Source organism: Anticarsia gemmatalis, chromosome 2, assembly GCF_050436995.1.
Source record: "Anticarsia gemmatalis isolate Benzon Research Colony breed Stoneville strain chromosome 2, ilAntGemm2 primary, whole genome shotgun sequence".
NCBI classification, from domain to species: domain Eukaryota; kingdom Metazoa; phylum Arthropoda; class Insecta; order Lepidoptera; family Erebidae; genus Anticarsia; species Anticarsia gemmatalis.
In genome coordinates this window covers 10,485,836-10,509,132 of record NC_134746.1, presented here as the reverse complement: position 1 = coordinate 10,509,132, position 23,297 = coordinate 10,485,836, and the positions used below count along the sequence as shown (strand labels likewise).

Here is a 23,297-nt window from a genome sequence, read left to right as displayed (position 1 = left end):
AAGTGTATCTTCGTGAAATAATCTATAAACCAGAATTTCATCAGTTTGACTGTTTAGCTTCGATAACGCACTACAGAAAGAGCTATTTTCACATTTAAACACTAATGGATTTGTTCTGAGAATGCTGATCTCAGATGCTGATAATGTTTTGAAAGCAACAATGTAAAACTTTAATGGACTAAGTTCTGGAGTTCAAAACCTTATAAGTACCTACCTACTATAAGTTTTATAACACTTAGTTTATCCCATATCTAGATATTAGTATAGTAGATGTTAAATGTAAGTTGTACGTGTAACGTAGGTAAGAAACGCACTTTCACACTTGCAATACAACTCGTAATAAGTAAGAAAATGTTTATAAATACCAACATTCTCAAGTTTATTAAAAATAAAATGACCTTGCATTTTTAATTTAGCTCCAAAGTTGTTTCATAGTTGTATTGTCCTTACCTGTTGCTTATTATCCTTTGAGAACGGTAACATCGTAGAGACGTGGAACATTATTTCGTGACCCTGATGCATCGTATAAATGGAATGGCTGCCTGTCATGTCACCTGTTACGACATAAAATTAAATTAATGTAGCTAGGGAGGGTAGTTCAACAACTAATATATAGTTTTAGTATTTTCCATAATAAATATAAGTTTACTAAATACAAAAGTTACCTTTGACGTCCAGTCCACCTCGAAAACGATTCCATCCTCGTAATCGAATTTTGTCTCCCAAAAGCGAAATAAATCTCTCCCATTTCTCGTCGCCTTTCTCTGAAAGAATTTTACATTCAAATGATCTTTTCTTAAATATACATTTCGCTTTTAATATTTCACTTAAATATTTACCGTTTGATAGCATTTCGTCGTCAGTCTTTTGGCCGGGTTTCATTAGCATTACTCCTATCTTAAAATTTACAGAGCCCTCCTGTTCTTCCAGCAGTAAAACGTCTTTTTGTAATTCGGCACACGTTATCTGGTAAGGAAAATATGTTTTGTCAACTTCTTAAGCTTATTAGAGAAGACAAGATACGGAATGAAAGGTCGCATATGTCTCACCTCTCTCGGGACTTTATCTACACGTTCCATTGCAGGAAATTGGCCTAGAATCTGCTTGACTGTCGGTCTCGTAGGAGCTTGTCCGCCGCCGCTACTCCAAGCGCTGGGCGGCAAATAAATTTTATGCGCACCCTGTAAAATGTTTTTCAAATAAAACAATATTCAATGTACATTTTATTTATGCAGTTTCTGTTTTGTTGTGCAGGTTTAAGCTTGAACAGTGGCATTTAAGTCTAAGTTTTATTGCACAGCTTTAAACCTAGACTTCGAGCGCTCGTAAATAGCATCAAGAATCATAAAATACTTTAAATAATAGTCGGAGAATAAAACGGGAATGCAAACCCGGTAGTAGAAAATTCAAGTGTTTTACGACTTGCCGCTTGAACAAATTAATTGTTTCGTCACAGTGGTAACTATAGTGCTGAATATGTAACAGCCATATTTTTCCCAATTTTATTGTAGGGCCGATAAAAGGGGGCTATAACTAAAAGCTGACGTGAAATAAAAATGATTGAAATCGGGAGGGCGGCGTCATAACTTGGTAAGTGGCAGTTCTCACCATTTTATTGAAGAGTATAGCTCGTAAAAGTCCCGCTCCTCCTTCCTGGACGACGCTCAGCAGGTAGGGCTCTCTCGACCCATCCACGCCGATATAATTTTGATGCACTGAAAAAAAATTGCCTTAATATCTCGACATTGAAATTATATTATTTAAAAACAATATCCTGAGGTTTGTAAACATTATCGCTATAAAGACGGCATTCATACATATAATACCTATAATTCAGAGTTCTTCGTTTAGGCTTACACACACGACAAAGGGGATGGATTTAACGAAGAAAGTAAACTTTGTCTAGGACTAAGTAAACAATTTAGGTAAGTGCCACTAAACGTAATACCACAACAGTGAAGCACTTATTGTTTAAACATCGCCTACTTTTGTTTCAATATCCCTTCGTTACAAGTTAATAACTCTGGATAAATGATGATTACTTAGATAACAAACTTATTTATTTCATAAAGCTTTAACAATATTAGTCATTATTCTTAAAAGCCTAAGAAAACGATCGAAACAATCTACATACAAATGCTATAAAACTCGTTTGCTCCGTGTTTCTATTGGTTGTTTACTCGGACTAAACAAATATTTAGTCTATTAGACCGCCTATCCTTTATTCCGTGTTTAGTTTTCTAAAGTGAACACGGGCATTGAATTAAGTAGATTAAGCGGTTTGCCGTGGTCTCTCCTAAATCTACTTCGCGTTTTGTTAGCGTAGAACTGTTTAACTAAACTTTGAATCGTGTTAGAATTGTTTGCATAATGCATCTATTTCAAAGAACGTGCAGTTCAGAACATTTTCTAATTGAATTATTTTATATTTCCATTCGAGAATAAAATTCTGGTATCAAATTCATCAAGTGTTTTCAGTTTGCAATATTCAGCGGAATGCCGCGGGCCGTAATAAATAGAGCGAAAATATTTCATTTTAAAAGCACCTACGTTTTAGTTTAGAGTAGGTATGCTATCGTGATTCAGAATAGCGAATAAATCTAGACCAATAAAGGTTAAAGCGAGTTCACAAAACATCGCTACGTGTACAAATATTTAGGACCCAAGGCAAATATGTATTTAAGTATAAGACTGCTTTAAAGTGATAAGGTATATTTATAAAAGTGTATGTGTCTGTCTCATATATTAGATGTCTCTTTGATAAAGGAATTCAATAACTTGAAGCGTTATGCTCGCTTAGAGCTTGAGATCCAATACGCCTTTTATTTCTATTGTGAGTACTCTAGATATCCTATTATATTTCAACCTTTCATATTACGGTCTTTAGTTCAAAACATCAAAAGTGTGACACAAAAACCGTAATATGTAAGTGCCAATATTATACACAATTAAATTATACCCAATCAAAAACCACGATGAACAGATCTAAGATCAGAGAATCGAGTTATTATACGTAGCTTCTATTAGCTATTATGAATACCAAATCCGCAACGTGGAAATTAGGCTTGAAATTAATATTGAGGCAAATTAGGTTACGTTTGTGACTCCGTGAAAGGCAGTAGGTAATTAACCCACGAAACCATTTTAGCAAGATATTAACGTATTTCACATAAACATTTGAAAACAACTAATCTACATTCGCGTTAAATAATCTAATTTTGAGTGTGATGTGGTGAATAACAATGCTCGTTGTGCAATAACCACTAATGAGGTGGCCACACAATTTCAAATGCATAATTTCGCGATTCAAAGCTACCTATTTGCTACCTAAATATTATTTCGATATTGTTTATTGCATACTTATGCATATTACTGTTATTTATTAAATACGGTAGCGCTTTAAGTGTAGATGCTTTGAAGAGTAAGCTACAATTGCGAAATACAGAAGTACTCAGACGTCCTTCCTGTAGTCAAACCACTAACTGAAATGCTGAGGTTGACAGAGGTCTGAAATGATAATACCAGCATTGGCCTATGAGATCTACATTATTTTAGCGTTGATGTTATCTTAAGTGCATTATTTTAGCAATTACGTTTCAGAAGAAATAAAATTAAAGGGATATAGGCTAATCGGGATAGTTACACGTGGTTATCGTGGGCTTAGTCCATTGTTTAAGCTTCGATGAATATCTATCGTCGATGGGCTTTAATCACATACATAAGCTGTATCTATACTAATCTATACTAATATTATAAAGCTGAAGAGTTTGTTTGTTTGATTGTTTGTTTGTTTGTTTGTTTGAACGCGCTAATCTCAGGAACTACTTGTCCGATTTTAAAAATTCTTTCAGTTTTAGATAGCCCATTTATCGAGGAAGGCTATATATCATCACGCTACGACCAATAGGAGCAGAGTACCAGTAAAAAATGTTACAAAAACGGGGAAAATTTATGTGACGCAAGCGAAGTTGCGCGGGTCAGCTAGTAATTTATAATGATGAAATATGTTACGTAAATTACCTAGGCACATTCCCCGTTAGGCCTCATTTTAATTAGATTTTGATTAGTAGATAGTCATGGTTTATGAACGAGGTCACATAGCCAAGTGAAATATAAGAAGAAATAATACAATCACTACGCAGAAGCTAAACAAGCAGTTGCAACATTAAAATAGCATCGAAAAAAACAAAGACGAAGTCCAGAAAAAGGATGTTTTTAGCTCACGATATTAGCAATTTCCCAGATTACAAGAAACAAGACATCTTGTATTTCACGTGTAAACTGGATAAGCAATTTGATTAACAGATCCGCTTCAAAGCCAGCTAGTTTCCTCGAACATTTACAATTAAATAGAATTACGTCCCAAATCTTACATAATAATTTAATTGTCCCGGCGTTATACCGATACTCAACAGTCAAAGTACGTATAGCAGACGACGTAATTTAGTAGTCTTAAGGGAGCGCAATCAAACAATCTTTGTCTTCGACGTCTCATCCAGAGATCTCCGCGTTTAATATCGATACTGTCGGGCTTTTGTGGCGGTAATTAAATGAAGTTTGTCACTGGAGTTCCTTCTTTAGATTATTGATTTCGTCAGTGAAATGTATTCTTTAAATCTTTGGAATAAAATTGGTAAACGATCGTAGGATTATATAGGAGAAATTTTGAAAAATGTTCTCTAAAATATAAATAGTATAAGGTAAGTGTCATGTATTACGGCAGCTCCGCAGGTTAAGTTATTAGAGTGTAGCAATTTAACCTAATTTTATAACCTTCTTAATTAACCGATGCTCTACTATAAAAAGTTGTTAGAAGTAGACGCAATTACGGACGCAAATAAGCAGTCGATTGTTATTACAAGCAACTGTAAATTACACCACCAACCCTTTGATAAAATTTATTTGTGAGCTACAAAAATAGGTTTATTGTTACATTTTCCTATAGAGATACTATGTGGCGATAATAAAGCCATAAAGGCACAAGTTCCCTCCGTGACGATCTGATTATATCACGCACGCACGATAAAAGCGCTTCTATCGAATATCTTCAACGAAAATGTACCGTACCTACTCCGATCCCTTTCAACAAGCTTTTAAGGTGATTTTAAAGAAACCGTGAGCTCGGGTCGATGTGTTATGTAAATATTTATACGAGGGCTGCCGGCTTCCGATATTTATTACTTTGGACGGAAAAATGTTTATAATATGATTTAGTAGCGGTGTGTTACAACTACGCGACTTCGAATATTAAAAAGGTACTTAATTTAGATTGTGTAAGATAAACCATTTTGTAGTAGGTGCTTTAATAGCTTTGTTTTTATTTCAGGAAGACTTTTTTATCCATCGTCCGGATATTACATTAGTAAAAACCTTTTAAAGAAAAACTTCTAAGACATTGAACTGTAATGGACTAAGTTAGCAGGGCAGTTTTAAGGATAGGATTTTGTTTAAAATTAACGATGTTTATCGAATGCGACCGGGCGCGTCACTCGCACCATCAATTGTACATTGATAGGTATTCTAGTTCCAGCTTTATCATCACGAACGCATAAGAACAGTTATTTTTCAAGTAAAACCTCAGTAAAGCATTTCAAGAAAAACGATCGAGACGATTTGAAAAGGCTTTTTCGAAGATTCTAGATGTAAAGGCGACGTTAGTGATAAATCACCACTTTTTCTAAGACAATCCAGACGAGAAAAAAGTGTACTTTCAACTTTTCTTCTATTTTGAGTTATGTTCGTACTGCAATAATATTTCCGCCTGTTTAGCCAAAAAGCCTTCGGGGATAAAGTTGTTGAACCGTAATAAATAATATTTTCAATAACAATACTGTCACTAACATCTGGTGAAAACAGCTATTGTTGAATATGACAGAACCCATTTCTACAGTTGAATGGACGTAATAACAAATTAAAAACAAGAATGGCACATTTATAATTAACTAGCGGACTGGCCCGGCTTCGTCCGAGTATAGTACATTTTTATCCCGTTGATCCCATTCCCAGGGGAATTCACGTCCCGTCGATCAGATACAAACGTTGTCCTGACAGTTACATACATGTTAAAAAATAATTTAGCAGAAGCAATGAGAATTTTCAGAAGCTATGCGCGTACATAAATATCAGTTGTTAATTTTTATTTATATAGATTGTTTTACTTTTTGATGTGCTGTTCTTGAATGCTAAAAAAGGAACGTGAAATATGTAAGAGAACATATTTTTACAGTATAATTAGAACGCGGCGTTTCGTTTGATAACTCCAAGTTGATAAATGTGTTTTTTTTGGTCTTTGTTGTACGATAATAAAATGTGTTTCAATTGTTTCAATTTAATTTATGGTGCGTAGGTGTTTCGTAGAAGGTGCTACGAATGCTACGATCGATAGAGGCTGTACACATTTCGTGGCCTTTTCGACATCATATCACTTTTCGTAGTTCATACTATTGATAAAGTTTTATTTCAGTCATAATCACATAAGATCCACGTTAAAAAATACGTTGCTTACTTAGAAATAATTAAAGAAAAACCAATTATGAAGTATGCACTCACATTCTAAACAACCCAGTAAGGACTAACTTATTCAAAATCCCATTTGTTCGAGTCGCAGCAACTTAGCTTGTAAGCGTATAAAAATAACCTCAGCGGTTATGGCAAACTTAGTTTAAAACGTTGAACTTAATACTTGTCTGAGGTTCCTGTCTAACTTGGAACAGAGGCGAGATGTGAAACTTTACACAATACAGACCACTTTAGTCATCGCTAACGTACCAGGAATCCTGCGAGATACTCTACGATATTAATTTTCTTTGAAACTGACTTTTGACTTAAGAAATAGGGCGCCGGATATTAATATTCTTTACGTACAAATCATTAATCGAGTTTTTCAAAGACCCCACGTACATGTTAATGAAATGAGTTGACGTTAATTAAAAACCTTTGGATACGAAATTCATGAGTTTTATTAATTGATTTAAAATCAGTTTTAGATCTTAATTCTCAGTTGTATTACATTTTAATGGATGTTTTATTTTAAGCAATATGCTTTAGTAATATCAATGAGATTTAACACGCTACAATTGAATTGAATTTCGCTTAAGTATTTATTTTTGTATTAGTTTATAGATCGTTTCAAACTTTGATGGATGAGTATCTGAATTGCGAGTGATGAATAGGTTTTGAATGCCTAGGGAATTGTTGTACAATTAGTTACACGGTATAACAGATACAATAAACAAAAAAAAATCACATGAATTAAACAGTTTTCTCAAAGTTTTTATATTTTCAAAAGTATGAGACCTGTATTTCTAGTGCTAAGATTAAACGTTATATCTTTAGAAATAAAAGTAGTAAAGTATCCTATAGTTACATCTTTAGAAATAAAAGCAGTAAAATTACCTTATAATTAAACAATTTAAACGTTATATATCGTATAAGCTTGTCTACACGCAATTCCTTTTGCGTACATGATAATATACGTACTTCACTAGACAAGCACTGTAATGAACGTTGCGTTGTAAACTAGCCGTCGTATCTCTAAGTTGGGCGTTAGTTCTTGAGCCTAACTGTTGAAGCATCACAAATTAGCATCGAGTTCCATGTACTATATCATCTATACCGAGTATCGACTGTAGTTTAACAACTTGATAGAGCCTTTTACGCAGGGTTCGCGACTGGTGGAGGTATAAAAAAATAAGAATTTATAGCATCAGTGACTCTTAGGCTACGTTCAGATGACAGGCGTTGAACGCGCGTTTTCATAACGCGCGTTTACAACTACATACTTTTTATTCAGGCCGTACACATGCTAACGCGCGTTTTAATAAAGCGCGCGTAGACGCTGCGCTAACGCCTGATAGTATTCAGCGCGCGTCAACGCGCGCTTTGAGATCATTGGTTTTCTATGTTTCCGTTCAGTTGAGCGCGCGCTTTCGACGCGGATATACGCAATTTTAGGGATTAGGAATCTCTATGTCGGATGCGACAACGCGCGTTCAACGCCTGACAAGCGCGTGTCATGTGAACACTACACAAAAACTAAACGCGCGTTCAGCGCGCCTTCAACGCCTGTCATCTGAACGTAGCCTAACGCGTATGCAACTGATAGTTGCTAATTCGATACAGCTACTTTTCTTATTAAGACACGGAATTATTAATTATAATCTCGATATATCTTGAAACTTGTAAGGATCACCAAGTAGGCTTCTCTGGTCTCTGCCTTCCCAGAAGGCGTAATCGGTAATATTATGTATATAGGTATAAGTCGTGCATGCCAAGGCTCTCTATTAAGTTATCGAACTATAGTTAGCTCATGCAGATTGTGTCAACATAAATTTCAATATACGTAAGCTTGTTTTACCACTTTAATAGTGTTCGCAACGAGTTGTATGCAAAACTTTTTGATTGCATTGCTATGTTCGCAACACGTGGTGGTGTCGCTTGTTATTTCACCAAGTATACGTTTTAATTGGCTTCGAATTCAAAATGGATTTCAATTTTAGGAACGGGCTCTTTTTTCGATACGAATTAAAAGTAAAAATATATTTGTAAATGCTATTGCGACGGGCAGAACTGTTTATTAACCTTAAATTTAATACAGGAATTGTCTGTATTAAAAATCTGATAAATTGTATACCTCGTAATAATATCTAACATTATTGCTTAGTGTAATAGTATGTATGTCTTGTATATGTTAAGGTTTTGTTATTTAATTATTGGTAAAATTAATAAAGTAACGAACGATGCCTGAACTTATGTTTGACATTGATAAGATCAATATTTGACCTTTAACATTTTGTTCTCAAATATCAAATTCTTATGCAATCAATCTACCAACATTATGTAAATACTTATATGTTAAAAGTAGCATCTGATTGTAGTTTCTACTACGTGGTATGATTTTCTGTCGTAAATAGTGGCATAATTGTGCAAATGGCAAGTGTTAATCGACGTTAACATTATGATTTATCAAATTAAAAATAATAGGCCAAATATACTCTGAGTTTTAATCTGAATCCTAAAAGCTACACAACAAAGGAAGGCTTTGGGTCTATTTAATTTAGTAAAGACGATTTCCTTGAGGCAAAGGAAATTACAATAGTTTTGTTATTTCCCTTCACACTCGTGTAAGGAGAGTGGATATAATAGTATTTACTAAGTATGTATATGGACTTAGTAGATATTTCGTCGACTTCCTACGCTTTCTTATATTGCGCACAATTCATTATGAAAAATACTGAAATAAGCTTAAATTTGCCTGAACAACATTCGACTTGGAACACAGCCGTTGGCTATGAAAATACAATACGTTAAATTTTTTATATTATACAGTTTATACAGTACCGCGATTCTGTACAACTATCGAGTATCGACTACCGACTCGCTATCGAGAAATTTTGTATGAAAAATTGATCAGCGCCCCTAGCGGATTTTCGCAACAACTATGTTCTTCAATGGCGCCATTTTCCACCAAACATTAAAATAAAGTAAAATTAAATATTTTTTTTTGCTGGAGCGCGCTTTGGGGCAATTCGAAATTCGAAATAAAATACTCTTTCCATTTTTAATTTTAATAAATTATTTAAATATTCTATATTAGACAATTCTAGGAAGACGAGGCCAACGAGACTGAAAAGGTATTGTCTCCTTTGCCTGCTTCAACGTAGAAAAAAAAGACACTGATTCTTTTTTTGTGTTGATGTTTCGTTGAACAACATTAATTATTATTTTTATATCATTGATTTATTTTTACTTATACCGTTTAAAGTAGACTATAATTATTATTTATGAGAATAGTACCTTTCATGATTATTTTTTATCCACTATATAATATATTTAAAATTAGTTTATACACAATGATTACCAATAAAATTTTATTTAAAGAACAAATTTTCAGAACGAATCTTTTTCTCACTTTAAATGTCAAGTTTTCGATACTCGATTGCTCGCGATTCTCTGCCGGATTGCTGCCGGTATTCCTAACGAGTAGCTCGATAGAAATGTATGGTACTCGGTAGCGAGACGTTAGTATCGAATGTACAGAATCGAGGTACAGTTCACGGCCGACATAATTTCCTTTGGTTTGCAGTCGTGCAATATCAATAATAAGTAACTGCAGATTTATAGAAATTAAACCATCTATCTCTTTGGATATTCATATATAATTTGTTTGTAACTTAGAATACAAATAATAACATAAAATTCTCTCATCAACCGTAAGAGAGGAAAAATATTTTTACTTTGTTGTTCAACTTACGAGTAAGAGCCGGTACAATATTGGTTACTCTTCCCTATAAGTGGTGAACTATAACTATACATAAACATGAAACTTTTATAAATATGTAATATTATTCACTTAAGTAAATTATTTGTCCAGATAGGCGTAAACAGAGCTTTTTTATGGCACACGATTAGCATTTTATTAACGTAATAAACTGTCATAACTATACCGTTACAGATTTATCCAATTTTGACCAGTCTATTTAATTAATAGGTACTAAACATATGTGTTTACTATGAGAAGAGAAACTAGGTACTTTGTATATGAGAATATTTTTCAGTAATCTGGTTACCAAAGTAGAAGTTTTGCTTATTTTGGAATCAGATTACCATGTGTTTTGTGCAAATATTCTTATTTTATTTATGTAGGTACAATGTATAAACAGGGACGTTACGAAAGTTATAGGCGATAAAAATTATGTAATTAGCATTTAGTCTTTCGCAAATTCTCCACAAGATAATATATAGTATCTACAAGTAAGTAAATGGTTATAGGAGAAATATAACAAAACATCTTGATCTAGGCGTAAAGAAATTATTATTTAAAAAAAAATCTATTAAGTACCGTCACAAAAAAAACTTTCAAATTGAATTGAGAAGAATTTCGTGAAGTTTTTAGAGAGCAAATAAAAGAAATTTGTTATCTATGTTAAAATTAATATCTTCATGGTTACGGGAAACTAAATCGTAGTTCTCGGGATTTGACTGATCAACTAAAACTGTATTATTATCAAACGTAGTAACAGGCTATACAAACGCAAACAAATTAATCCCAACTTGTTAGCCGTGGTCATTCGTCTGTTAAATTTGCTATAGAGACAGAAATGTATTTATATTCCGTTACCTGCCTTAATTTTGCTTAGCATTAAATATATTTTAAGATCTTACGTTTAATTTGGTATTAACCTTTATTGTGCAGGAAAAAGTTACAAAGAAAATATTACCTTGGTTTGTTTAATCTAATAAATGGTTACGAACGAATTTCTTAATATGCGTTTTTTTATTTTTTCGTTTTATCTTTTGATAGTACCTAATTCTGACCATTTAAAAAAAGTTTTATTTTAAATTTTTCTATGTAAATATTAAGATTGCTAAGTTCCTAACAACCAACTTGGAAGTCTACGGATTTCTCGCCGGTTATAACAATAAAAAATCATTTCAACTATTTCGACCTTAAACTCTTTTCAAGGTTTAAAACAATAACAGATACAAAAGTACAACTAATGAATGGTATACTTACTTTTGCCGAGGAAATATTTGAAGTACCATCTCGTCTGAAACTCGGGGTTCTCGAGCACAGGCGCGCTCGGCGGCCCGAACAACTGCGGAAATATCAAAACAATATCACCACTAACTCGAGTTATTGTTATAAAATTCATTTATTGAAGTTTCTTCGAATACAACAATAGATATCCAGGAAAATTGAATTTCTTTCTTTATTTTTATGAGTAAGTATTGTTTTGACAATTAATTCATCACTTTCAATGTATTATTATAATTTACACACTATAGATTCAATAGCAATATAGAATCTAAGAGGTTTTTGTTTTATTGGGTAAGTAGTAGTTTACTGAGTTAATCGTACTTTAACGCATTGAGAAGTTATAGATAAAAAAAACCTTTACAGAGTTGCCGTTGGTAGGTGCTAAGAAAAGATCTAGTCTTAAGACATAATTTATACCAGAGCGAATGCTGATGCTGCATAATTTATATTTCTCATCTGTTTGCTTTAAACATATTTCAAGACTGACATGTTGCACGGAGGGAGTGCAACTAATTGGACTCTTTCGGTAAAAGCAAGCTTGCCTAATCTGTATGTGTCTGTAACGTTCACAAATTAAACCACCCAGAGAGAGAAAGAGGGATTAAATCCATCTATACTAAGTACGTTCATACGTATAAAGAATCCCTTTTGTTGAAAATGGATAATGGCCTGCGCTTTAATTAAAAATATCTATCTGAAACAGATTTCGAGTAAATGAGTGTCTGCGAGGGCACAAATACCTCTTTAACAACATGAATAAAATGAAAATCACAAATTCGACATGAAAATGAAATGTTGTAGGTAAAAAACGTTGATTTGTTTCTCTGATTTGAAGCTTACATCTCTGTTTTACGCCAATCCCACGGTGACATAGGGAAATTCTAAGAAATGAAATTAATAAGGAGCGTTTGTAAGAACAAGCATGTGCCATTTTGTGTGATGTGTGTACAACGAAGCTTTGGGACACAAATTACGGTTTATGATTTGTATAAATTTCAAATAAAATTATGAAAATACGTTTCTTTATTGTGAAAATTTCATCCACCTACGGGCACTCGAGGGTTTTCTGGGTACTTACATAATTGGCCACAGGGTTCGTATGAGTTAACTGATGTATCTGAAGTTGATGTGGGATACTTTATATATTTAGAAAACCTTCTGTACTAAATATACGTTAGCCATTTTAAGCCACGAGTCTGTTCATGGAGTTATTAACATTCATGGTTCTCCTATTTCAATCGTAACATGGTTTTCAACATTCGATTGCCCACATTAAACCTATGTTACGTCGAGCACATTACTTACTCTCCGCGCAGCTAAATCAAGTTAAACTAAAAGCTGACTCATAAATTAAATAGCTAACCCATAAGTATTTGGAGAAAAATGTCGAATCCTGATATAACTTTGATAGGGGTCGATAAAGATAAAATGCCATCAAAAACATTCTGTAAAAACCTCAAGTCTCGCCGTAAAAAGTTGTGAGATCTATATAATACCAAGTCGATTAGTCTATTTAGTCTCTACTTAAAGGACCTTCTGTCTTAAGTTATTACGTATGTTATTATCATGCCAATTTAAAAAAAAATACCTTTAAAACAAATAGACTGACCTGGCCATCGCATGATTTGATTATTAGTATGTATCACACTACACAGCACGACGAGAAGTTAATGCTCCTGAAATGTTAATGGCGAATTTGTGTTTTCTGCGTTGCGATGACCAAGTCGATCTATTTGTTTTAAAGGTATTTTTTTTTAAATTGGCATGATAATAACATACGTAATAACTTAAGACAGAATGTCCTTTAAGTAGAGACTAAATAGACTAATCGACTTGGTATTATATAGATCTCACAACTTTTTACGGCGAGACTTGAGGTTTTTACAGAATGTTTTTGATGGCATCTCACTTCTTTTTGTAGAGCGAACTTAAGTGCAATTTGTATGGCAAGACGATTTTTTTCATAATTCAACATATTTTTCTACGGGAATGTGGTTCAGTTTCACGGGATAAACACCCTTACCCACCCTATACCCCCTCCCGTTATGCCTCATATAGTAGGTACTTATTTACACCTATTTATTTTATTTTCTAGAGTAATAATAATTCATTAACTGCAAATGTAACCTTGTAATCTTATACATTTATATGGGATTACAAAGTTATTGTTGCAGTTGGTGTATTTAGAAAACTGGACCGAAATTAGAAAATACTAAATTTTTCCCATGATTAAGACACTAAACCCTATTTGTATTCTAAATTTTAAGCTTCTAAGTCTGCTAGAAGTACCTTAGACTTTTGATGATCGGTGAGTCAGTGAGTCAGTGAGTCAGTGAATCAGTGAGTGACAAAATTCACAAACTTTAACAAGTTGTCATTCTTAAACTACTGGTTCAAATCGACTGAAATTTTAAATCTACCGTGTTTATACAATGACTGATTAGTTGCTGAAAATCCAGGCTTCTTGTTTTATCCACAACGAAATTATAGGGGTGTCAAAAATAGCCCGAATTGCTTCGAGAAAAGGATGGTACGGCCGTGCCGCTTTTTTTTTGCTCGACTTGCGGGGGCACTTCCGTGCCCCCAGATTATCCTAGAGCAGTCTTCGTCAGGCGCCTCTCGCCATAAAAAGGTGTCGTTGGAACCAACTGCGTTTAATCGTCGTAAAGTTTTATTCTAAAATTTAAATGACTGTGGCTGTTCAACTTAGGAAAATTTATCATTGAAACATCTGCAGGTTTCTTACAAATTGTGAGATGGGGTTGTAGTTGAAGAAAGTTTTTGTAGAATATGAAGCCTTGTTTGTATAAGTAACTTTTACATTTGTTTTATGCGAGACTTGAACACGTTTATTTAATTAAAGTAACAGCTGCAGCGACTGTAGCGACTCATATTAAGTTATTCGTCTTCCTGCACATACCGGGCGTGTAGGACGCGACGTATAATATACATACACGTGTATAATCGTGTGTGATGGATACCCTACTCAATCTCAACATGCCAGGACGGGCTCTGTTGGTATTCCGCAATAAAGTTACAAAAACGATTTTGAGAGCGATACCGCGATGTCAATATTATCCCAATAAATGTTCCGCTCTGGTTTTGCGGTCGACATTGTAAATATATTTTAAAGGAAATGAACATGAATGATAACGGTCGTGATGTGCTTTTGATGATTTATGAAGCGTGTTTAAACGGGACGTTATAATTGTATTGAACCGGGTCAGTTTCGTCCTAAGGGGATTAAAACGATGTCCATATCAAAATGTTTATATTTAGATTGTAAATTAATTACGTTTTGTTTGCGTATAACGGGGAGAAGCTTTTGATAGGATGTTTGCTTTATAACAGCTTTAACGAAAATTCTTATTAAATTGTCTTCCATTATTGATGTTACAATTTTATAGACGATAATAAGGAAAACATACCGAAAATTCATTAAAAGATGTATTTCATTATTCTTATAGAACAGAGCTAACACGGTTACAGCGAACACATAGACACTACAAAGTCGCGATAATTAAACCACAAAGCAAGCTTCAAACCTCAATCTTTTAGAATGTTGATGAAAATCTTACCTCGTCTTTTTCCCCGAGGGAGTTTCCGTTCTCGAGTCGGTAGCGTCGTGCGACCGCGTCCAGCGCGCCGGGGTCGCCAGACGCTGACAGCTGCAAACAATGTCTCATTAAAATGTATACACTCTACATTATTTACAAAGTACACACTTTCTTGTGACCACGAGTACTGAAATTGTATGTGTTCGAGAGTTAGACGTAACAAAAGTTAGAACGAAGTACGGAGAAAACTTCTTAATTGTTTACGCTTAAACATCTTCATAAATGTAACAAAATTAATCAAATTCAAATGAAAGAATCTAAAGCTATAAATACATTCAACTGGTCTTACTAAAGTTGACTAGTTCAGTTAACTTACACCTGTACATATGAGATGCTAAAACAAAAATATTATTCGACAAAATAACTATGATAAATTAGAATTCTAAATCTACGAATTTAACCTTTTAAAACTGTAAGACTTCATGCAAATAAAAACAAATACGAGAGTAAATAAAACATCGGAGCAATAAAGTAAATGAATACTCCTCCGCATCATTTCGCTCTTAATTTGGTTACTTGATCTTCAGTTTGAAAGTTTTCCAATTGGAAGATACGAATAGAAAAACTCAATCGCTCTTGAAGACTGTTCAAAGTTTTACAAGTTTGTGCTATGATATGGTTTAGTTTTGAAGTGCTTGATTTGTGACGCCAATAAATCACATTACTATACGAAGTTTCTTCATTTGTCATGTGAGATGCTGTTATGTAGAAATGTTTCACGAAGGTTGTTCTTGGAAAGTTTTATATTTTACGTCTAAATATTTGTTTAGTTTGTTCTCCTTGCTTTTAATCTGGATTAGTTTTATTGAAGTCAAATTAAAGTAGGTACATAAAGTGACTTTGATGACATCAAAGAGGAATAAGATCATTTCTTTTTTCAAAATAAGGTTAATTACCAGTAGATTTAAATGCTAGATTACATCATTAAAAACAAAAATAAGGATCTAAAATAATATCAATGTTCTGTCATTATATTTTTATGCTACTATTCTTGGCTAACACCTTACTAAGATGTCCTCTCTGTTTTCGCTGACACGATCTATTCTTAGTCGCCTAAACCTAGGTAATCCTTTAATCTAAGGACATTATCACCAACGTAATTACTAAGTAATGTCTCAAGATAAACGGACCCAGAATATGTTGGTCATTTCGTAACACGACTCATCAAGTTTCTAATGAATTCCTTGCAAATTAAGGACCGGGAGAATTAGATAAATATCGGTATAAGAATGTCGGTATCAAATAAAATTTACATAAGCTTCGGCTTATCCAATTTATTGGAAATTTTCTCATTCTTATGAATATTTGATTGCTTATAAGGCCAATGAGATGTAACGAATATCTTACATGTCATTATTATTTGATCAAAAGAATCATTACAAGTACTTTGAAATCGTAAAGGAATATCACGTTTCTCACTACATTGAACACAATTTTACGTGTACTGAATTTATATAGCAATTATACATCTTTACATTTAGCTAATGTGAATACAAATTATGTTCGTTATTAGAATTTTGTGAAGTCTTAGGTAATTTGTTTTATATGAACAGGCGAAAATTATATTCGGTTCTTGTTTCGATGTATAAAGTAACATAACATATACATTAACATATTATATGTATAATATCACTCATATTTCTGTTTACGTGTCAGCAATTTATGTTTAGTACGGTACTATCTCGGGTCCGTATATTATGTTGAAGAGCTTGACCGTCTATCAAATATAAAGTACACCTGACACGTATCCAGCTAGGTACTGTAGTTCATTTTCACAAATAGGGAGTTGAGTGGGGGATAGTGATGTATTATCCACCTGTAATGCTATCTATTGAAATCTCTTTAAGGGTTTCAATAAGAAAACTGGATAATAGGAATGAATACAATTGTTTGCAATAAATATTTTTTACATTTGTTATCGTTTTGATAAGAAAAGTTGCTTATTACGTATTGGCGTTCTTTAGATTTCATTTTACCGATGGTAAAAAGGCGTGTTTTTATATACATATGTATTATATACTAATATGAAATTTAAAGGTAAAAAAGTTTCAAAGTTACGGTAATCTATTAAATCACGAATAAAAATACGATATAAAAAGAGAATGAATAGATAACTAGGTCAAGATACCACAAATAAAAATAAAATGTGAAAAGCAGCAAGCATGGGGTTTGTTCATAGGTTTCCATAACAAACGACTCTACCGGGGTTAGAGACCGTAGTATGATATATTACAGTACTATATAACCCAGTGGACGGTCTTTATGACACCGACGGGAATTGAAACCGTCTGGGTGGTTTCCTTCTGGAGTTACATGACAGATATATTATTTTTATTATGGTGGCGTTACTGATTTCTTTTTTGCGATTTTAGAGTTAAAACTGTTAATAATGTGGATTGTGTTCGTATAGCCTTAGATTGTTTATGTTGTTTTGTAAACTAACTCACGTTGAGTCAAATCGAAGTTATTTCAAAACTTTGAATATGTCTACCACGTTTTTCTTTTAAAAAATTTGCTTGTCGAAGTCGACTGAAATTATGTTCACGTTTAATATTTAGACACCGTCTTAAGTAAGTTCTGTAGAGGCTTGAATCGTATTAACTCTTGATGCGTTAAATTCGTTTTGTTTGTGTAACATTCTCAAAAAACACATTGATTTGTTTTTTGAGAATGTTACACAAACAAAACGAACTTCAACGACTTTGTAGTAAAATAAAGTAAAGATAAAGTTTCCTGACTAACTAGTTTTCTTTATTTGTTGTTTAATATTGATATTAAAAAGAAAATCTTGAACTGTCCGTAGCATATATGACTGCAGTACATTAACAGCACATAACGCGAAACATAAATAATCACAACGCGCTAACATGATTGTGTACCCCTCATTTAACACGTAGTACGTGGTATCGACCTCAGTTGCCTTGAACCAGTGTGTGAGTACAGGAAGTAGAGACTGGGCCCTGGCACGGATAGCGCATTGGATGATAACTCGCTTTAACTGACTGTGTGTTCCCATCTTTCATATGAAAACTTCGGACATTGTTGTAGCTATATGATGTTGAATACTGGCTATATATGTTAGTATGGTACGGAAGATGCGGGTAAAAGTACCTAAAGAACTAACATTGGTCGCAGTGGCTTGATATAGTGAGGACAGATGCCGTCTTTCCGATTAAACAGAAAAGAAACAACGTAAGTAATGCTTGATATAGTGTTATTTGGCGCATGATTTTAAGTTTTAAGTTTTGACTGAAACAAGACAAAAATAATTGTTCCACATAAGATGTCAAAGGTCTTCACTAGCAGTTAAAGTCATCAGGGTTACCACTAGTAAAGAATAGAATGGCTTGGTGTTATTGCCATTGTTTAAAGCGCATTGAATAAATCAGATAAATCCGTTCATAGCCGATTGTTGGGTAACCCTACAGCAGAATGCATCGCTTGCATGGTATCGAATACGCGTCGTCGTTTTACACACATTGTTCATCATAAATGTGCATCGATACGATAATGGCAGATTTGACAGATGATATGTGCTGAAAACGCGGGAAGCTTTTACAAATTGCTCATGTTCGGAATGCAGTTTTGGCAAATGTTCACTTTTGTTCATGTCGATTTTAAATTTAATGTATTGACTTAACTGACTAGCAACATGATGTTTGCAGTTGCGTAATCTCTCACAGATAGCTGCATTAATCCTGATTGAAATAAGATTCTTTTATAGCAGCACGATCACGAGAAATCTTTCAAAGCAGGAAAATTTGCGAAATATCAAGTATGAAATATAGACCATTTGTACCCGCGTTCTAATTTAAATAAACAAAACAAAAATAAGAGAAAAAAACATAATTACTTGGAGAGGAAACAATAAGTTAAGGATACTGGAGGCTTACGTTGACTTGTAAACAAATGTCTCGTCTAAAAATAATAGACACTTTTGTCCGTGTTGAGGGAACGCGGAAAGCCTTATTATGAATTTTTCGTACAAAAGCCCGCCCAATCGGCTTTACGACTTCTATTGAAAACTGGGACGCGGCCGGTCCGTCCAACGGCCTGTTGTCGGCCTAAATATAAGGGTCAATTCATACTGCAAAGTCACGCGGCATCGTGAAAAGCGCGGCCGCCGCGTGCGAGATACAATGTGTGCAGAGCATGATATACACACATGCCGACGTCAAGGTGCCTTTGAACTCGTGTCGTGTACCACAATCTATCAAATTACCCTATCCGTAACTCATGTTTATGAATTTTAAAAATAGACTATGTTTATAACAATGACTTGCTGATATTGGCCTTTTGTGCCTTCATTTAGTCACTGGCTTATTTTCGAGCATCACAAGAATAAACGTCCATTCTGACCTAGAGCAAGGAAGGGGCGGATCAAATCTGCATATAAAGCATGCATCACAATCCTTTCATTTGCAAATTGTATTAAATAACGGCCAATAGGGAGAAAAAGTAACCTGAGTGAGGATACTCTTTATCTCGGAACTTTCCTGGAAAAAGGATTTTCTATGGCATACAAAATTTGGACGGCACCGAAGCCCCGGGACAAAAGCTTGTATCAAATAACATGAAAACAAAATACCATTTAAAAAACGTTTTGAACAACAAACGGAAATTTAGCTTTTTATCGTTTATTAAGGCTTTTGTTATCGCGCAACCATCTGGCGGTGACAAGTAACAAACGTCTGCTTCGGCCTAGATTTAGGACATTCCAATAAAATAAAAAGTATTAGCTTTTAGGTGGTCGAAATATAAATGTTGTTTTGAATTCCAATTTGTCCGCGAAAGCCGTAATTTGTTAAAGAACGGACGAATTCAAAACCCTCTTCTTTTTTTGAACACAGTTTAAAATATTTTAATGGTAATATTATCGGAACACTTATCACCTGTTGTACTTCTATGCGAGTCGAGTACTACAAGATATATTACGTAAAGATTATATTCTTAGGTTTCTGTACTTTGTAATTGCACAATCCCTACTATAGTATTATTATCGTATTATTACTGACTTCCAAACTTTAGCTAAGTCAAACTAGGCCAGTACTGATTCCACCCTTATACCACATGAAGATAGATAAATGCTCCTAAAATTAACTCAATTACATAGAACTTAAAGTTAGTTCCCGAACTGTTCATTAACTAATATTACCTTCTAATACTTGTTTCCATACTCGGTTAATTCAGAATATTTCAGAACACATCGCGTTGGCGGTTACTTCAACTATTTCAATATTCAATCGGCGTCAAACTCTTAACTATCGGTATTTTATAACTACAAAGTTTCGATACGTTTTGTTCGTACTTCGCTAATGAGGGTAATAAGAGGATTTCCATATAAAATGAGGCTTGATAAAGTTATTTTATTATGTGAAAGTTGTGTATGTGTGTGTGTGTGTGGCTATAGATTGTTCATGAGGAAGGTATGATACAGGTAGCAGATTAAAGTTTTATAAAGAGAATGAGAGGACTTTGTTTCATTTGTGCATAAGAAAGTAAGGCTACAAGAGTTAGTAATAATGGTGTCATATTATAGCATACTTAGAGTCTTCTAATATTTCAATCTATAAATGTTTGTACAGTAATTTGGAACTCAAATTAATTCACAGTTCTACACGTGTATCATATCAATTCTAAAACAGCAATGTCTAGACTAAAAATAACAGATAAGTACATTATTTTATTTTTATTTTCACAGACTGTTTTAATCAGGCAGCCATAGCGAGTACGGTATGGGCATAACCACGTAAAAATAAACTCAGAAAGCTATTTTATAATCGTATTCACATTACGAATTAAAAAGTATTGTTATAAATTGTGTTCTTTGACCCACAAATGCCAGACCCTCGTATATAAAGGTTTAAAATTTAAAGTATGCCTTATCCCTACGACCCACGTGAAAGAGAATTTTCTAGACCAACATTTTTGATAAAATAACTGAGTACTAATGCGTATTTAGATTTTAAGTAAAGAAAATATGTAATTTATTATTAAATTTAATATTATAAATGCGAAAGTAACTCTGTCTGAATCTTATTTATGCCTAAATCCTTGAACCTATTTGTATGTATAGTACAAAGATAGTTGGATATCTGAGAACGTATTGTAAATGATTTAAAGTAACCTTCCAATTTTTGTAATAGTACGAGTTGTCTCTTTTGTTTTCACATACCCTTATTCTTAATGTTTTAGGTACTTATAGTACAGTAAACTACAATAAGATATTGTATGTTTGCATACACAATAAATATTTTTATAGGGATAAAAGTTCCTAAGTTAGAAATAAAATAGTATAATTAAAAGAGGAGATCGTATAAAATTCTTCAGCTCAAACTGGCAAGGAACGATTTTTGGAGACTCAGCGTAAATTCGTCGTCTTGATGCTATCAGGATAATTGTCATTTTCGACAGTTGAAGCGTTCCTTGCTGATCTTACTGCATCAGCTTTTATGTTACAAGTGATCAATTTGTGTCCTTTTGGGTGCCTAATAGTTGTTTAATCGCGTTGTTCAATGTAAAGCACTTGCATTTTGGTTTGAAACTTGCATTAATTGTCATCTATTAATAACAGACAGTGTTTTAGTTTCTATTCTATTTTCAAGACTTGATCTTACTTTATTTAGGAACTTAACCTAATTTTTACGAGCTGAATAGAAATTTATAGAATCGTCCATAGATTTTTAAAGGTATTGTACTACCTACAAGCTCAATTAGGAGTGCATTAAGTACCTACTACCTAGTATAACAATTTAGGCTGAATATGAAACCGAAGTTAAAAGTTCTACATAAACATTAAGACTTGTTCTCAATTCAATAGAAAAAAACTATTTCGTGTTAGAAAATAACCTACAATACGACATCAATTACATACACGAAGGGACACTTTGCATGCAATATGCTGCTTACAAACTCGAGTCATCAATCTTATTTTACCTACAACGGTATGTGGATTTAGGTAAGCGTAGACCGACCAGGCAAGAAAGACCTCCAGTGGCTACCAACCTGCCTAGTTACAAGAGTTCAATGTATATTTGACGTGCTTGTATTGAACATATCTGGTACTGAAGCCTAGTATGGTACTGCGGAATCTGATTAACCTTTGGTAAAGTTTGGCAGCTGAAACAAAGTTGTAAAGGTCGAAGTATTGAGAACTCCACGAAGGGCGGCCGCTTCGTTAAATGAATACTGACAAATGTACTGCTTTTTCATTTCATAACTTTAGATATGGAATCTTTTTTCAACTTTAGAAAGTTACGTATTTTTGCGGCGTTTGACGTGAAGAATTTTTTATTTAGCAAGTTCTTTAAAAATACAATTAAACTCCTATGGTCGTCTGTCAAACTCTCAAACGTAGCAGTCACTGACCTCATATCGCCTTATGACAACCGATCTTTTAAATCGAACCTAAATTTCAACAGTTAGGTTTCCTGGAATTAATCTCAAAATGGCGAATTATTTCAGTTTCTCGTAAAAGGAAATTGTTGGGTCTGTCTCCAATTCTGCTGTTGAATAAGGGCCTCTCCCATGGGAGGTAGACGACGACGACCGACTTTAGATCTGAACTTGCAATCTTCCGAGTGTCACTCAACGGATTATCTTATTTTATTTAACCGACAATGTTGTTAAAATACCCATTTTCGTATCGTATAAAATGTGTGAAAATTTCACGACTCGCTCACTATTAATGCTGAAATTTTATACATTAAATATTCATGACGATAATGCGATAATAATTTGATCCCAGTGAGCTGACGCCGCAACCCGGTACTATGATACAAATATGATTTAAATATACGTTTTAATGGAACATTTAATGTATACAAAAATTTACTTTTAGGTTATATTCTCTCGCAAAGTCTCGGCAGTATAAAGTTTGAAATTTTCAAGGTAATATAGTTGAATCTGTACGTCTATGGGTTGCTTTATTAATGTTAATAACAGGGCCGGGATGTGCGTGAGTGCCTTTAATAAAGGTGCGCGGCTTAGCCAGACTTATTGCTGCGATTATCCGTTGTACTGTGCGGATTATTGCTTTTAGACGCCTCGCTGTACGCTGCCGAACACTGTTTTAAGTTCTTTTATGATTGTGCCGTGCCGTACTAAAGCATTTTTTATATATCCTCGCCGAATTTTATATT

General features: G+C 33.8%; 1 protein-coding gene across 7 annotated transcripts in view; it reads right to left on the bottom strand.

The window, feature by feature from the left end:
* Positions 1 to 23,297, bottom strand: part of LOC142984327 (GTPase-activating Rap/Ran-GAP domain-like protein 3) — a 170,592-nt gene that overhangs the window by 8,039 nt on the left and 139,256 nt on the right. For all 7 annotated transcript variants that reach the window (XM_076131907.1, XM_076131890.1, XM_076131858.1 and 4 more), the window contains 7 exons: positions 15,118 to 15,207; positions 11,516 to 11,597; positions 1,609 to 1,715; positions 1,050 to 1,181; positions 840 to 966; positions 666 to 764; positions 451 to 554 (listed from right to left, as the gene is read on the bottom strand). In XM_076131907.1, the coding sequence (XP_075988022.1) occupies positions 451 to 554; positions 666 to 764; positions 840 to 966; positions 1,050 to 1,181; positions 1,609 to 1,715; positions 11,516 to 11,597; positions 15,118 to 15,207 (741 nt within the window). The remainder of the gene's footprint in view (positions 1 to 450; positions 555 to 665; positions 765 to 839; positions 967 to 1,049; positions 1,182 to 1,608; positions 1,716 to 11,515; positions 11,598 to 15,117; positions 15,208 to 23,297) is intronic.